This window comes from Solanum verrucosum, unplaced genomic scaffold (genome assembly GCF_900185275.1).
Source record: "Solanum verrucosum unplaced genomic scaffold, falcon-dt-bn FXZP01000280.1, whole genome shotgun sequence".
NCBI lineage: Eukaryota > Viridiplantae > Streptophyta > Magnoliopsida > Solanales > Solanaceae > Solanum > Solanum verrucosum.
This window is the reverse complement of record NW_026019982.1, coordinates 3676686-3695657: the sequence shown is the minus strand read 5'-3', so window position 1 is coordinate 3695657 and position 18972 is coordinate 3676686. Positions and strand designations below refer to the sequence as shown.

General features: G+C 32.5%; 2 protein-coding genes across 2 annotated transcripts; one reads left to right on the top strand and one right to left on the bottom strand.

The window, feature by feature from the left end:
* Nucleotides 1-1876: 1876 nt before the first annotated feature.
* LOC125817723 (TPR repeat-containing thioredoxin TTL1-like) lies at nt 1877-15653 on the bottom strand. Its single transcript, XM_049497271.1, has 9 exons — nt 15595-15653; nt 3824-4290; nt 3547-3781; nt 3274-3469; nt 3027-3208; nt 2619-2952; nt 2330-2534; nt 2138-2244; nt 1877-2029 (listed from the first exon to the last, which is right to left on the bottom strand). Exons 1-9 carry the CDS (start codon nt 15651-15653, stop codon nt 1877-1879), a joined length of 1938 nt encoding a protein of 645 aa, XP_049353228.1.
* A 387-nt stretch (nt 15654-16040) lies between these two features.
* LOC125817629 (TPR repeat-containing thioredoxin TTL1-like) lies at nt 16041-18972 on the top strand. Its single transcript, XM_049497186.1, has 7 exons — nt 16041-16723; nt 17354-17549; nt 17625-17806; nt 17877-18210; nt 18322-18505; nt 18579-18685; nt 18811-18972. Exons 1-7 carry the CDS (start codon nt 16041-16043, stop codon nt 18970-18972), a joined length of 1848 nt encoding a protein of 615 aa, XP_049353143.1.

The window sequence follows — 18972 nt, the reverse complement described above, 5'->3', positions numbered from 1 at the left end:
TACGAAAAGATGATTAGATAAGATATGACTCATCTGCGGTTTATCAAGGACATCACCTTAGTGTAGTCAAGCGTCTACCTAATATCCTTTTCAAAATGATTATTATTATTTTCTTACTATCTTATTTCTTCAATTTTAGTATCACATGTTTTTTTACTCTAGATATTGTATTATTTGGTGTTAAAATTGTTCTCTTCACTTTTATTTTCAACATGATTTTTTCCCTAGTGGATTTGCACTTGTTTTTCGATATTTCTTTATTTGAACTGAGGGTCCATCAAAAGTAACTTCTTTATTTTCGTAAATATTGAAATAATGTTGCATATACGCCACCTTCTTCAAAATCTATTTATGAGATTACATGAGATAAGTTGTTATTGTAATTAATTACTCCCTCGTTTAAAAAAGAATGATTTCTTTCAATTTATTCCATTTCAAAAAGAATGCCCCCTTCCCTTTTTTAACAATATTTTAATTTTAACTTTCCACGTGACAGATCACAAGATTAAATGACATTTTAATATATTTGACATAATTTTAATTTAGGACCACAAAATTAAATTTTTTTTTTTATTTTCTTATATTTCGTACTAAATTAAACTAGATTATTTTTTAAAAAACGGAGAAAGTACTAAAATTCTTTCACATAATCTCTATTGTACATAGAACATAAAGTTAATTTTGTCTATAGTGTGTGACAGTGACTTATGAAGTGTCATTCAGCAAAGTGTCTTTTTATTCTTTATCCATTACAAATCCCAATTTTTCAACCAACTTATTTATAAACTTTGTTGCTTCTCTTATTTTGGACCTTCCTACAATGTTATGTCCTTTTCCCCACTTTGTCTTCTTTTTAATTAAAATAATGTTCGAATCAGTTTGAGTGTATATCGATTATGATAAAAATTTATTCGTTTAAAATGTTTATATCAAGCAAATTCAGATTAACTTTATCATTGGGTGAACTACATTGCTAATATTGATCCCAAAAATAAATGATAGTTAGGCAGTGAACAACTAACCATCGTACTATTACAAAATAAGTACATTTGATCCTCTAAAAATGATCTGCTAAGTTCATCGAGTTGTCCCCGATTGAAGACTAAATTTGAATCTTGATTTCTAAGTTGTGTACTCAAGTAGTGGATTGATGGGGTACATCAAGTGAAGTTCTAAATATTTGACTTGGAATATGAGATTATTAGGTTCTTGTAGCAATTATTCGTTGAATTAGTTTTGGGTCGTACAAGTTAATCCAAACATCACAATAATTATCGAAAATATGGTAGATATACCTCTCCCTAATGCCACTCATTTGCCACAAATCCAAGATAGGATTGAGGGACCATACAATACAATACAACACAACAATACACAGTGTATGTATACATCGAAGAAGAAAAAATGTCAACGTATGGTACAGTTGATCAACAACAACAACAAATCCAATGTAATCCCACAAGTCGCATAACGTAGTCTCCATTTGAAACATTACCATAGTTGAGGTTTCACATCAATGTATCAAGAAGCAAACAACAATTATAAAGTTGAGGATTGAGTATATAGCAAGACAAATAAATAGGTGAAAAATGACTTAACTTTTATTGATAGAATGCTTATTCAGCTATATATTGCTGTAAAATCAGCTCTACAAAGTAGTCGGAAGAGGAATGAATGAATGAACGAATGAATGAATGAATACACGAGGGTAAAAAGGGAGACTAGACTTTCCCTCTATAGACCACAACAACCATGGTTAAATGTCACATGTATATGTAAAAAAATACTTTCTAGTTGGGAGTGAAGAGGGTGTTCAGAGTAATCATCAGGCAATTTGGAATGGCAAGAGAAGCACAATGAAATGTCAACTATGCTCCTAATGACGGTAACGCCTAATCAAATCCTCTAACATCTCTGGATTTGGGATATACAACTCCATCACGAGTCTGCCATACTCGTACATCTTAAATGTAGGTAGTGTTGTAATGTTCTCTGCTGCAGCGATTGCTGGACTTTGTTCCACGTCCACCTTTAGTATAGAAAACAAAAGACCAAATATAAATTACTATGAGTTTTCTTCATTCCCCTGTTGTGCATGTAAAATCATTATAGCATGACGTTGCCTATGATTGTTTACCTCGAGAAAACTTACTGAACGATATTTGGTGCTTAAGGTATCCATTACTAAGGACATCTGCTTGCATTGTTCGTTGGATGCTTCTTTAAAAAGGATCACAGATGTAGCTGCAGTTTTCAACAGTAGTTGTTGAGTAGAGTTATATAGTAAATGATACAAGGAAGGTTAAGATAGCTATGCAGGAAAGTCTACCATATGATGTAATTGCAGTGTGGAACTTGTCAAGATCCAAAATCAAGTCCACCTTGCAAACAAATGTCATATTGTGAACATCTTCTCCTTGTGAATTCTTTAATTCAACTCGGCAATGGAATAAAAATTCAGCAAGCTCTCTGTCATATGGAAGTTCCTGCCGCAGAATCTCATAATCTCTCACAGCGTCAGCCCATCTTTCCAGCTATAATCCATTGCATACGATCAAATTTATGATTCTCGCAGTAAAAATAAGTCTTATAGTAAGATTTAAAGTTTGGCATGTCACCTTGACATTTGAGGCAGCTTTTTGAAAAAGAGCTTTAGTATAATGTGGCTGGATAAGTAGAGCATGGTTGCAATCATCCAAAGATTTTTCCCACTGTTCAAGTTTATACCAGCAAGTTGCTCTATTGCAGTAGAGAATCAAATTCAAAGAATCACGCGACAGCCCTTCCCCATAAGCACTGCAAGCTTCTATATATCTTCCAGATTTAAATAACTCGTTTCCAAGAGAACGAGCTCGCCCCACCAGCCTCATGTTTTTGAGTAAACCAATAACTTCAGCACTTTGAAGATCAACTTGTGCAGCTCTTTCAATCGCAGCACACGCATTATCAAACCTGCACATATTCATGATCGGTTTGTATATTACAAAAACCTATGCAGTACTTATAATAATAAGTGATAAACTCACTTTCCAAGAGTGTTCTCAATCTGAGCTTGGACAAAGAATATGTATGCTTCAGATATCATCCCAAAAAGTTTTGACTTGTATGCTCTAGCAGATGCCTCATACATCCTAGCTTTATACATCCACAATTCCGCATCCGTTAATTGATGTAGCTTCAAATGAGCTTCCGCTTGACATGCAAATAGCTGTATCATCAATTCAATATCACAAATTCAGTACCAACATTTCATCACACAACGTACGTAATTACCTGAGCAGATGCCTCAGCTCCACGACTAGTTGCTGCTTCAGCTTCTTTTAACACACTCGTCCAATCTCCAAGTCTCCGAGCCTCACTACATTTATTGATATGGTTCTCCACTGTTTCCAACTTGTGCAACTCCGCTTCTTCTGGTATCTGATCTAGGATAAATAAATACTTCCTTGCATTTTCAACCTGTCCTAAACTGTAAACAAGCTGCTATGTAAATGTGAATAATTCAAATTCAGAATCAGGGGCATAGAAAAAAAAAAAAAAACTTACATAAGTAACAAAGATCCTAAACGCTGGTGTGCTCGAACATATGTTGGAGCTAATCTAATGGCTTCTTCACATTCTTTCACTGCTTCCGTTATTCGCTTAAGACCCATCAATGCAGCAGCTCGATTACAATGCAATCTTCCATCGCCCGGAGAAATTGCTATAGCTTTGTCATAAAAATACAACGCTTCTAAAAAATTACCCTTTTTGTAATTCTCATTCCCTTTCACCTTCAATTCTTCCGAATTAATTTTCCAACTGGATTCCGGCGAACCACTACCGGAAACCCGACGGGTTTTCGGAGTAGCTCCGGCAGGCATTATGCTCCCGTACCCGTACATTCCGGGTATCATCTCATTGTCACTTAACACAGTCCTAACAGGCTTACTACGCATCCCAGTTATCACCTTACCGGACGGGCAAATATTGCCGGCCGGAACTATTTCAACTCTAGATGAACTCGAACCCGAACCCGAACCCGACTTTCTAGTACCGGAAGAACTGACACTCTGACCCGATGAACCTGTAGTACTACAACTCACTCGGGTCCTCAATGTTGAACCCAGTTTGAGTATTCGAGGATCGTCATGTCTCTTAGCTTCGTCAAACCTCAGAGAATTTTTCATCTGATCAGCTAAAGGGGTAGTAGAACCCATTTCAGAATTTCTCTTAAATCTCCTCTTTTTTCTATACAATTCAACAATGGTAGAAGGTTTTTCAAATAGGAGAAGAACAAGTCTTTTTATACTACATAGTTATGGTTTAAATAGGAAAATATTTAGCTTTTATATGGCTACTATTTTTTTTTATGACTTGTTCAAATCACAGGCTTGAAGATTTCAAACTAGTATATTTGCTCTAATTTGAATATTTTTACAAACAAAACTTTAGCAAATTGTTAATACAACATATTAATGATGTATACTTGTGTAATATTTATAACCTAATTGGTCGAACTTTGATCTAAGGAATCGTTTGGTTATGTGGGTATTAGTTATGTAGGTGTTATTTAGTTAGGTAGAGATTATATTACATGAATTATTAACTATTGAATATTGATTTTAATATAAATTAATATATATTATTTACAAATAAAATAAGTAAGCAAATAGTATAAATTCTCCTTTAAAAAAATAAGAAAAAAAAAGAAATTTTCTCTATACATACTTAACTATTCTCAACCATTGTGGTGATTCTTTAATAAGGATTTGCAAGTCGGTTTAAGGACCCTAGTATCGTGACCCTAGTGAAGAAATAGGGCTGAATCTGGGTCTATTGTGTGAAGAGAATTGAAGGGAAATTAGTAGGTGATGGGTGTGATTTTACGAATGTGTGATGCATACTTGTTCTCTCGTTACTGTGATGCTTGTATATGTACGCGTGTGAAAATATTGATCATAAATGTTGAATGTGTGATCTTGATGTGTTATTATGATTGTGATGTGTGATTGTGATCGGATTGCCACGTTCCAGCATGCTAACTTATGGAATCGGTTGCCACCTTCCGGCATAAAAATTGGATCGAATTGCCACGTTCCGACATGCTAACAGTTTGACTTTGGGTCCTGTGAGAGGGCCAACTACTTGTGATAAATGTGTATGGTGAAACATGTTATATTGATATCGTGATGTGCATATATTGGGATGATTACGTTCATGATTAATGAGGTTGGTTAAGTGTAAGTGAAATCTAGGAGTTTACATATGAGTGCAGTATGGTGTGTAGATAATTGCATAGGCTAGTATGTTTAGTATAGTATCCAATGTGGTTAGTATATTCAGGCGGTGATCTCGTAGAAAGAAGATAGGTGGTAATTGGAGAGTGGAGAAGAGAGCGGTCCAGACATGATCCTTTATTATTATTTTTATATATTATGAGGTGGGCGTTGGGTTGATCGATGATGCCTATCAGTACGTGTGGTTGTACTGATACTACTCTTGCTATGTCTTTTTGACATAGTCTGGATGCAGGATTGGTGATGTTCCATTAGGTGAAGACGAAGAAATCCTCCAGCAGCTTCGACGTTTCATTCCGCATGGTAAAAGCTGTGTCTTTTGATTATTTAGAGCAGTTGTTGCTCTTAGTAGCTCTCGTTCTTGTCAGACTAGGTTCTTAGGGGTTGTAAAACTATAGTTGTTAAAGTTGTTTTCTCATTTGGAGTAATTATTAATTTCCTTAATTCGCCTTCGTTTCCTTTAATTTCCTCATGTCTTCTAATTGTTGGGTATGAGGGTTCTCCTACTTAGGTGTTAGAGTGGGTGCCCGCACGATCCGGTGGGTTGGGTTGTGACAGTAAAAGAGTAAAAGAGCCAATCAACATGTTTTGTCAGAGGAAAATCTGACAAACTAATGATTGTTCATTGTGTTTGGGGTTTTGCGGGCTAAACTTTTAACGAATGATATATATACATTTTTTTAAAATTTGACATCATATTTGAGTTTTTTCCCCATAAAATTTATCTGTAATGATTTCTAATAAACAAAAATCATATTTTTTATGTTTCTATTTATATCTCGTTCTTATTAGAAATAAACTAATTTATGTTTATTTATTGAAAATTTGACTTTTAGAGAATGTGAAACTTAATAAAAATGATAAATTTACTTAGTTTCATAAGAAACGTGAAACCTAATAAAAATGGTAGCAACTAAATGAGAACGAAGGGAGTACAAAATTAATCCAAAATAGACAACGACATATATGCTAAGAGTATTTGCAGTAATATATTTTATTTTATTTTTAGCAAAATATAAGTTTTAATTTTCTTTTCGGAAACTCTTATCCTTTGCCAAAGTGAAGCATATGGCAATGTTGCCATATGTTGAATTTTTTTTCCTTTTTCTTTTTTTATGATAAAGGAAATTTATCGTTGCTAATTTTTTGGATTTATATATGTATGTTGAATTCTTTCATACTAACTAATACTCTTCTCTCGTCTCAATTTATGTGATTGTATGTCATTGAACTTTAAGTTTAGGAATAAAAGATTATTTTTAAAAAAAATAAAATTGTGTTCTAAAATAAATCAAAATATTTAAATATATATCATCTCGACAAAAGGGAAAGTTTAAAAAATTGAAACGGTACTACTAAATATAGGAATTTACTTTTATATGAGCTTAAATTCTCCAAACTATATAGGCATAATATAACCCTGGTAATCGTTGTGAGTGTTTTAAGTTATTTTATTATAATGAAACGATTAAATTTCTTAAGAACGCACGATACAATTTATGCGCTCCAAACTATAATGACTTTTTTGTTCTTTCAAAAATGTTTACATTCTCTTGATAGTTCTCGTGAGTGTTTTGATTAAGACAAAACCTAATTATTTGTTTGTTTTTCAAGTTGTTACATTAATAATTACTCTTTAATTAACTATAATTAGAAAGTTCCAAACAATTTTTCCACTAATTAATTTCTACTTTATATATTCTTCATCCTATGAAAAATATTTGTCCCTTTGCATCACGGCCTTTCTAACTAGGGAATAAATTTCAATTATTGTTTGAAAATACTTTCAAAAAGTCATCATTGATTAACTCACAAAAAGTAAAAAAAGAAAAGGTTAGTATATTTCTTTTGCTTTAATTATCTTACTATTTTTATTGTTCATTTAATTAGTATTCTCATCTAATTTGCGTAAAGATAAAAACATTTACTACAAACCAAATGATCCGTGATGACAAAAACATTTACTATATAGAGTATATTTATGGGCTAATTAAGGATGATTAGGAGTATAATACTAGTTTTTTTATAGATTAAGTAATTAAGAACATTCCTCATTATATTATTGTGCAATTTTATTTGTTGATTAAGTAGACAAATATTATTGGACATCTTAAAATGATATACTGGACAATTATTATTGAACGAGGGAGTAACATTTTATGAATTTGTCCTTTGCATCATGAATCTTTGTTGTTATCTACTAGAAAAAAAAACCAAAAAAAATGTTGTTTATAGCAACATGTTGCATATAATATCAGTAACATTTTTTACTTCCAATGCATACTTTTAATTAGTCCAATTAGTTCATGGTGCTTTATTTCTTTTTGTTTGATTATTTCACTATTTTATTGTTAATATTTTTTTTAATATTTAAGTTGTTTTTATCAGAGTTTTGTTGGCTTTTGTGTTTTCCAAATTTATTTCGAAAATGGTTTTCTTGAGTAGAGGCAATAAGAACAAAAACAATATATTAGTGTAATTCTACAAAGTGAAGCGTAGAAAGGATTGAATGTACACATACATTATCTCTATTTTAGAGGTAAAAATATTGTTTTTAATAGGCTCTCATTTTTTCTTAAATAGGGAATCTATCGAAAACAACATTTTTGCCTCACATAAGATAAGAATAACTATGTATACTCTATATTCCACATATACTTCAATTATGAATTCACATTGAGTATGTTATTATTGTAATTCTCGGTTAGGTCATCAAAAAGTTTCTCTAGGCAACATAGTTCATATATGTGGAGATTTACGATGATGTCAGACATCGTATTGGTGTAGGTTGGATGAAATAGAGGCTCACTCTTATAAGATAAAGCAGTGCCATCAAAACTAGTACTTATGGAAGTTTTTATAGTATGGTTGTTAGACCAATTATGTTGTAGCAGAGTGTTAGCGAGTTAAGAACTCTCAGACGAAAATTGCAGAAAATAGAGATGATGAGATGGATGTGTACTGTGTAGATATACTAGGAGAGATCGAATTAGAAATGAAGATATCCAAGAGAACATGAAAGTTGCTTTAGAGAATGAAAAGATGCGAGAAGCGAGACTGATGTGATTGAACATGTAAAGAGAGGAGATGCACAAATACTCCAAAGCGGAGGGTAGTAGAATATGGTTTCGTTTATCTATACGAGTAGTCGTAGTACTATTCCTGTAGTTTCATGTTCCTCGATTTCTATTATTATTTGCCAATTTTGTACTTCGGTTATCTTTTAATTATATATTTATTTACTGTGTGTAATGCTTTGTCATTTTTAATATTTTTTTACTGGCTTCTTTATTTTTGTTACTTCTTTTTTCAATCTATTTTTATTTGTATTTTATTGAGCTGATGTTCTATTAGAAACAACCTATATTTTCAGGGTAAAAATAAGGTCTATGTACAATACCCTCTCTATATTCCATTTTATGAAATTACATTTAGTGTGTTATTAGTATTATTATAACGTATAATTAAGAAAATAATTGTTTACTTTTTAAAGGAAATAAAAATATTCTTACTATTTGTGAAACAAACATATTATATTGGGCCGGGTCGGGCATAAAAGTCTATGTGGATGCCACATGACCATGTGGGCCCAAAACAAAATGGTGAAGTGTAATTTGTGACATGTGGTAACCTTTTTCTTTTATATATATACTAGAACGGCATGGCCCGTGGGTCCAACATAGTTGATTTGCTCTCGATAAATAATAGAGTATGCTGAAAATTATTCAGCTATTTTTATCGCAAAGAAACAATTTAATCAAGTTGTGTATATGTATTAACGAAAGGGATGATCAAGTATGGAAATAAAATTTATTCACTCAAGCATCTCCAAAATCATTGATAAGGTAGAGTACATAAAATATTGACTCAAATTTACACCCAAACGAAATAATCAAAAAGTAAGAAAGGGAGAACGCTTAAAGTTGTTGAAAACAATCTGCATTTACAGACATTACTATTAATGTGTCAACCAACACATCTGAACTATCTAATGTACTATGGAGAGCATCAAATTTCCAACATTTTCTACATATCTACTCTTCTGTGCCTAGACATTACCATTTGTTATTTCCTGCAAATTATTGGAAAGTGCACACACCAAAAATTCTTGTTAAGTATATCAACTTTTTATTTGGGCAAACTGCATATTTGTTTATATCATTAGATATTATGTGTGTCAAAATCACACATAATAATTCATCAAGGGAAAGAATATTACCAAATCATTCCTAACCATCATTAGTCTCTTATTGTATGATCATTCTCTCAGTCCCAGAACTGCTATTATTATTATGTATATGATAGAACTATATATGGTGTCGAGTTATTGCTTGCCACTATCATATCAAAAGTTGCAATTCAGACAATACAAAAAAATAACAGAAGAAATTTAGATCACTCATAAAAGTCGAATCTACAGGTGAAGTATTTTAAATTTTTTGTATTTTATACTAAAACTGCAACCTCTATCCAAGAATAACTACTAAACACTACAACAACACCATTCAAAATAGAACACTATGGTTTGTTTTGAAGAAAAAGAGACCTACAGTTTTAAAAGCCTGAAAAAGGTATGTGAAATTGTACCTTAAGTCTTGAAAATTAGAGAATCTGAAATCAATCATTTTTCATGGTTTGGCCTCCTCCTCCTTGTTATGTTTCTGGAATTTGAATGATTTTTCCTTTTTCATGGTTTTGCTCCTCCTTGTTCTGTTTCTAGAATTTGATTGTTTTTCTTGGTCACTTGCCTCACTCAACAACATAATTATACGTGAGCAAGGATATCCAACAGTACTAATTAGTTAGTATACCAAACATATTTGAATCACAAAGGAATCAAATCCTTGAGAATGTGAAACTCTACAGAGTGTGATAGTATATATAAATACAAAGTCAAGGCGAGATACAAAGATTTGGTGAGTTTTCATCTCCTATGACATGGTAATAGTTAAGAGTAAACTCCTGAAAAAATGGCTGGATATATTAAGATGTCTACAAATAAAAAGAGGGTGTATATAAAATCTCTCTATCCATATTCCACATATAACATAATAAAATAAAAATAATCACCAGAAAAAAGTGAAACTTACTTGATTGAAGTAGCACTGGATACATTCTTAATACATTGCCTCTTTCTTTCTGTAATTACTCTGCAAGGATGTTAAAGACTTCCATTAACATCCAAAAAATATCTTCATTTTAATACTCGAACATAATTATTAAAGAAGGTGCGGTGTCAATGAGACTTTTCTTTGTTAAAACAGTCCTCAACAAAATTTTAAGAGGGGATAAACTTGTTAAAATTCTTAAATACTTGAATTATTAGACTTTTCAAAGAATAGAAAATTGACAATTCATCTAGATTCTCATTACTATTATTTCTTTGGATGGAGATTTAGTGTGCTTGGTGCTCCTAGTAAGAAAATTTTCATAGAAGCATTGGAGTGATAAAAACAAATCCTTTATGCAGAATTCAAAAGCTACATATTTTATTTTCTTCAAATGATCATACAATTTTGCTCTTTCTTGTACTGCTATCGAACATGTAATAGGGGGAAGAATAGAGTTTATAACAATAAGAGTATTGTTAGGTTCTTCAAGTTCTTTGTACATTGTTTCTGACCTTGGGTACAATTACATGAATCAAATAAGGGAGATGTCTGTAGAAGTTGGCAAGGAAGAGGTAAGAATCTTGCCTTTTCTGTTATTGCTATATTTTTAATAAGCAACTTATAGTTATAGATCTATGGTATTGATTGTTATTATTGTTCTACAAAAAATAATGTACTCATACAAATGGAGAAACGGGATATGCACCTTACAGTAAGCAGAGAGAACCACTCGTGACACAATCTAAATCGAAGGCATGTTTGCACGGACTCTGCCAAAAAAACTTAGCAAAAGATGTTTTTACTTGATATAATTGTGAAAAATAAATATAAATGCATAACTTTGAAAGTGTTTTGCAACCGTTTGTAATATTGATAATTCCATCCAACATGAGTCATACACTAACTTTCCTTTTTCACATCTATCCATCACCTCCCGGAGAAGCCAAAATAAGTAGTTTGGAAGATTATAATTCACCCTGCAAGTTCATATACACTATTATTTCATTAGGGAACTACCAAACAATCATTGTGCAAGAAATAAGAAACAAACAGTCAATGATCAAAATCACAGCTTAAGTATTCGATATTTGAATTTCATCACTGAACTATGAACTATCACCAATCACAAGTCAACCATCAATAATTTACTTCTCCTACGTGAACATATAATGATATTTCAGAAAAGAAACTCACTTCTCCTTCAGGTCAGGTAAGTTTTGCAGCCTTCACTTTATAAACAAATAAAGAAAATTGGTGGATTCAATCATATTTGAAAAGTTTCATCAAACTTGTGATGCAGCTGCGCCTATAACACTTGAAGAGAAATCTGATCAAGCAAGCTCTTTTTCTAGTCTTATGAGGAACAAGTTAACAATAAACTCGATGTACCTGTGAATCTGGATAGAGGTTCAACAAAACAGGTGTGGTGAACTTGTATATGCACAATCTTAGCCAGTGAGTCGAGCACAAAGACACAAAAAAATGCTCATATAAGGCTCTGTCCTAATAGCGCACATTGCACACTTCTATCTCTATGGAACCAGGAGAAATGCATATTAATTGAATATAACTTAGCTAAAACGAGAATGCAAATGAACGAAACAGATTCTAATCAATCAAAAATTAGTTAAATAAGCTGAGAAAGTGTAAAAGCCAGAAAATAATGAATCAAAAAAAGGTAAAAATGTTGCCAAATCTCCAACTTATCTATCAATAGGATAAAATTGCGGAGAAAAAAGGGGAGGGAAATTTTCAAAAATGATAATCAGATATATATAGTACTATCCTTTGAGTTTTTTTTTTTTCAACAGAGCCTTTCTTTCTGTATACTCACTGAATTCTTCGACAAAATAGTGAATGAGTACATGTATGTATGTGAAAAATCTGTTAAAGGAAGAGAGTCAAAAGAGTTGTGCTGATTTTACTCAATTCTCTTTCTTTCGTGTTGCATCCAGGGCTTCCAGTAAACTTTTCCAATTCCCAAATCAAATACACATAAAAATAAAAGATAATTTTGACTTTGATAAATAACAAGTCGATATCTCAGGAAAAAATTATCAATCCCAAAAACTGAAAGGGAAACACAGAAATTTACGATTAGACTGAAAGATTACCTCCAATTTCGATAATAATATGAGAAATTTCATCACCAAATTGATGTTCCAGTTGAGGACTGGAATCTCTCTTCACTAATTTTCCATCAATTTGCTCTTCCTCTCCGAAAATATTAGTAATACCTTCATTTCTAAGTCACTTTTTCGACTTCTCCGCCAAGAGTGGGAATGAGAATGAAAAATCGAAAAACCATAGCAAATAGTAATTGAAAACCAAAGCATGTAGAAGGACACGTGTTTATTCAATATTGAATAGGGCTTAATGGTACAGTACAATTTTTTATACTATTGGTACAACTTTATAGAGCTGTGTTGGTACTCCATCTTGTTGGCTTATATATAAGGGTAAATATATATATATATATATATTCATTTTCAAATGTTTATTGTAATCACAAAATATACCCACCAATGTTTATCATCTTGCCTATTTTAATTAATCTATTTTAGTTTGACTGAATATAAAAAAAAAATTAGATTATTTTTGAATTTTATGATTTAAACTAAGTTAGCGTTTGATTATAAATTTTTTATTTAATTTCAAAAATTATCTTCAAAATATGTTTGACCATGAAATTTGATCAGATTTTAAAATTTTATATTCAAATTCCTATTTGACCATGAAATCAAATAGAATTCGAGGTTTTGAAAATTTATCTTCAAATAGGTGTTTGACCATAAAATTTAATTGATTTTGAAAATTTATATTCAAATATTTGTTTGACCATGACACTTGATTAGACTTTAAAATTTTGTCTTCAAAAAATTTTAAGTTACCAAAAATATTGTTAACTACAATTTATACTGATTAAGACTTTTAAAAATTAATACTTAATAAAATGGTCATTAAAAAACTAATAATAAACTAATTATACTTCAATTATAAGTATACACTCTTTATCAACTAATCTTTTATGACCTTTTACGTCTAAAACACTCTAAAAACGAATCTCATCATTTATTTACGGTATTTTTTTTTCTTTTTTTGGTGCCAATTTTAAATGTGAATACTTTTATATTTTCTTTATATTAATTTTCAATATTTTTATGGCTATGGTAAAACAGAATTAGTTCTATTAAACGTGAGGTGGTTTAAAAGGAACATATTCCACTGCTAAAAATATGCGGTGTAGCGAATGAGACTACTTCTCTCTAAGAGTCATAGCTAAGAATTTGTTTGATAGGGAGCGTTTTCTACTGAATATGAATCGTGATTAGTCGAGCTCTAATACGGATATCGACCGAATAAAACAAATCAGACTAATATTGGTATTTGCTATCTTATTAGATGCAACGATCGAGATTCATTTCGTAATGTAAGATAGGATACTTCTATCACCATATATATATATATATGTCAAATTCATAGAATATTCTTTTTGATAGCTTGAACTTTGTAATATTTTGATCACAGAACAACAACTTGATATAAATCAATTAATATTTGATACTTAATAATATCTTCTAAACACGCCACTTATTAATAATTAAAGATTTTTAACACATGCCATTAGTATATGATACTTAACTTAATGAATTCATGTTCTCAATAAATAAATTAAATAAATAAAAATATGATATACTTAGAGAGCTAATGTATAAATCATACGTATCTTTTATGATTTAACTCGAGTATCATTTTGTAGAATTTTGTTATTTTTGATATGAAATAAATATGTAGCTACTTTTTTTTTTTATCTTTTCCGGTCAAGACAAATAAAATAAAATAATAATACTTCTTTGTCTTCCAAAAGTTTGGATGGGTTATTTAAAATCATCTCATATGGTAACGTTTACTTAGTTTATCACGTCTTACTAATATTTATGTTTGTAATAATCCAATATTTGTTGTAATATGCGTTAAAGTGAACATGTCTCAATGATAATTATATTATGAAAATTCATTATAAATTGATTAAGTTAACTATTACAATCGTTTGTCGTATCTCTTCTTCTCTCTTTTTTTCTAAGGGAAAAATAATAAATATACCTCCAAAATATCGTAAGTGGTATGCACATACCCTCCATCATACTTACGACATTGATGCCTCTGTCATTCAAAAACTAGAGTATAGATATCTTTCACTCTAACGGAAGACTAAATAGGAACACGTGACGCAATCTTATCTATTGATTCGATATTTAATAAATGTCGGGTCAGTGGATAAGATTATGACACGTGTTCTGTTAGTATAAAGGGTATACATGCTCTAGATTTTGGATGATAGGGGCACCAATGTACCAAAAGTATGACAAAGGGTATCTGCATACCATTTACGATAGCTCGGGGGTATATTTGTTCATTTTTCCTTTTTTAAATCTATCTCCATTGATAATAGTTATTCGTAATAAAGGAATTAAGTAAATCAAATGTAAAAATTCAAATCGGCTATATGAATCATCATTCATCATAAGTAGAGTAAATAAATTCTCACTGACTATATTTGACTATTTAACACTGTATAATTTAAAGTCGTATACGTCATAAAAGAGCACGTCTCGACAATAACCATAATAATTGTATTCATCACGATCAATTAGTTTTACGTTGACTATCACTTTGTCGCTACTCTTCTCTTTACTCAGATTTAATTGGAGCCAATAATGTGAGGACTTTTTTCACTCAGAGTTTGAAACCGGTTATCTGAAGACAGCTGTCATCTTATCACAATCCTGCTCTCTTTACTCAAACTCGAAACCGACAATGTGAAAACCAACTGTCATCTTATTACAGTCCTTCTTCTTTACTCAGATTATTTAAAACTGATAATATGAAAACTAACTCTGATCTTATCGCATTCTTTAATCAAATTTTGAATCAGTCATATGAAATTAACTATCACCTTATCGCGACTCTTATTCATTTACTCAGATTCAGAACAAAAAATATGAACAAGCTTACAAAGACGGTGAGACAAACTAAAACTTAATCAATTAATAATTATGTCTAAATAATTAGCTTTAAAAAATATTTTTTAAATTAAAATCATCATAATTAAAAATAATAATTTAATATATGTAATAGTATATAAATAGTTCCTCCTCTCCTCCTCCTTCTTCTTCTTCAACAAGCTCTCTGTAACAGTATACAAGCTCCCTGTTAACCGCTCTCTGTAAACCGCTTGTTTCTCTCTAGAAAAAGCTGACATTCGTTCTTTGTTTCTACCATTGAAATCACGAGATCCCCATCTTTTTTTCACCCCCAGTTTTTCGTCTTCAAAGCCATTTTTTCCATTTTCATGTTGGTGATTGATTTACAGTTTTCAATTCTCTAACATTGTAAGTTGTTTCAGTCAATTTTTACAATTACAGAGAAACCCAGTTCAAAATTGAAGTTCTAAGGAATATATATACATTGGTGCATTTGTTCAAAATCACCTTCTTGAATTGTATAGAAGAAGAGGAGATTATTTATGGGGTTTTAGAGAGATTCTCTTTCCTCCCATTTTTTTCTCCGTCCTTCTTCTTCAAAGCCATTTTTTCCATTTTGTTGTTATTTACAGTTTTCAATTCTCTAACATTGTAGGTTCAAAAAAATGTCGGGTTCTAAAAAGAAGAGTGATTCTGAAAAGGGTTCAAGCTCTTTAGCTGATCAGATGAAAAATTCTATGAGGTTTGAGGAAGACGATCCTCGAGTACTGAGACTGGGTTCACCTGTTTCAACATTGAGGAGTCGAATGAGTTCTAGTAATACAAGGAGCACTTCGGGTTCATCTGCATCGGTATCTGGTCGGAATGTGAGTTCTTCGACTTCTTCGGGTTCCCGGAAAATTAAAATAGTTCCTGCCGGGAATATTTGCCCGTCCGGTAACGTGATAACTGGGATGCGTTGTAAGCCTGAAAGGACTGTGTTAAATGACAATGAGATGATACCCGGGATGTACGGCTACGGAAGCATAATGCCTGGTGGTGCAATGCCGAAAACCCGTCGTGCTTCGCCGGAATCCAGTGGTGTTGCCTCCAGTTCAAAAAATAATCCGGAGGAGTTGAATACACAAGCGAATGAGATTTACAAGAAGGGTAATTTTGCAGAAGCGTTGAGTCTTTATGATAAAACTATAGCAATTTCTCCGGGCGATGGTAGATTTCATTGTAATCGAGCTGCTGCGTTAATGGGTCTTAAGCGAATAATCGAAGCAGTGAAGGAATGTGAAGAAGCCATTAGATTATCTCCAACATATGTTCGAGCACACCAGCGTTTGGGATCTTTGTTACTTTGGTAAGTGCAATGAATCTTCTTTGTGTGTGTTCGCAAATAGTGATCAACGAATTGTGGTGAAATTTATCAGAAATTACGTGTTAAATGTGCTATATTTGGTTATCTTTGCCACTTAGGTAAGTGACATAAAAGGTTCAACTGTTTAGAATCTGTGTGTGTGTGTGTTCGCGAATCAGTTATAAACGAATATTGGAAATGTGGTGAAATTTATGTAGGTTGTATTGGAGATTAAGTGTTAAATGTGCTATATTTGATTATCTGTGCTACTTAGGTAAGTGATATAGGCAGTTCAAACGTTTAGAGTCTCTGTGTGTGTGTTCGCGAAACAGTTTAACAAATTTTGGAAATGTGGTGAAATTTATGTAGGCTGTATAGGAGATTAAGTGTTAAATACGATAATTGATTATCTTTGTTACTTAGGCAAGTGATATGTAATGTTCAAATCTTTAGAATCTACATGCCCGTTTGCTTATTGTTGATCATCAATATTGAAAATGTGGTGAACTTTCTGTAGGTTATTTTAGATATTACGCGGGAAATGTGTTATTTTGCTTATCTTTGCTGGCCTTGTTATTTACTAATGTAAAACTTTCTTGATTGAGCGCAATCTCATTCCTATAAAACTTGCAGTTTAGGACAGGTTGAAAATGCAAGGGAGCACTTATTTTCCCTGGGTCAGAAACCAGATCAAGCCACGTTGCAGAAGTTGCAGGCAGTGGCGGAACATATCAGCAAATGCACTGACGCCCGGAGACTTGAAGATTGGACGACTATGTTAAAAGAAGCTGAGGCAGCAACTACTTCTGGAGCTGATGCATCTCCTCAGGTAAAGCATCTTTAGTGGTTACGTTCTGTGACTAATAGGTGAATGAAAATTCAAGTGCTGATATTGAATTCACAGCTATTTGCATGTCAAGCGGAAGCTCATTTGAAACTACACCAATTAAAGGATGCTGAATTGTGGATTTATAAAGCTAGGATGTATGAGCCATCTGCCACAGCATGCCAGTCAAAAATTTTTGGAATGCTCTCTGAAGCATACATATTCTTTGTCCAAGCTCAGATTGACAGCACTCTTGGAAAGTGAGTTTATCACTTATCAGTAATATAGAAATAAAAGAGGTTCAGCCATATTGATCATGAATATCTGCAGGTTTGATGATGCGTGTACTGCCATTGAAAGAGCTGCACGAATTGATCCTCAAAGTGCTGAAGTTACTGGTAAACTCAAAAACATGAGGCTGGTGGGTAAAACTCGTACTCTTGGCAACGAGCATTTTAATTCTAAAAAATATGCACAAGCTTGTACTGCTTATGGGGAAGGGCTCTTGCTTGATTCTTCAAATTCAGTTCTCTACTACAATAGAGCAAATTGCTGGTTTAAACTTGGAGAGTGGGAAAACTCTTTGGCTGATAGCAACCATGCTCTCCTTATCCGGCCACATTATACTAAAGCTCTTTTCCGAAAAGCTGCCTCAAATATCAAGGTGACATGCCACCTTTAAAACTTAATTACTGCTTACTATAAGAATTCTTTTTACTTTTTCTTGATAATTGCTGCAAAAATCATAAATTTGATCATATGCAATGCATTATAGCTGGAAAGATGGGCTGACGCTGTGAGAGATTATGAGATTCTGCGGCAGGAACTTCCAAATAACGAAGAGGTTGCTGAGAATTTATCCCATGCCCGAGTTGAATTAAAGAAGTCACGCAGAGAAGGTGATGGCAAGGTGGAGTTGGTTTCAGATCTTGAGAAGTTCCGGGCAGCGATTGCATCTGGTAGGCTTTCTGCATCAGTCAGTATGTTATATCATTTACTATGTAACTCAACAACTACTGTTGACAACTGTAGGTGCATCTGTGGTCCATTTTAATGAATTATCCAACCCAGAATGCATGTGGATCTCCTCATTCATGGATACCTTGAGCGCCAAATATCGTTCAGTAATTTTTCTCAAGGTAAACAATCATAGGCAACACGTCGTGCTTTTCAGGCAGACGGGAACACCTAGACTCTAAGCTGCTATTACATTTCTTACAATGCACAACAGGGGAATGAATTTTTCTTCTGTTTTCTACTGAAGGTGGACGTGAAACAGAGCCCAGCAATCGCTACAGCAGAGAAAATTACAGTAGTACCTGCATTTAAGCTTTACAAGAATGGCAGTCGTAAGGTGGATACAGTTACTGCAACTCCAGGTTTTTTGGAGTTGTTGATTAAGAACACCTTCATCGATCCCATCTAG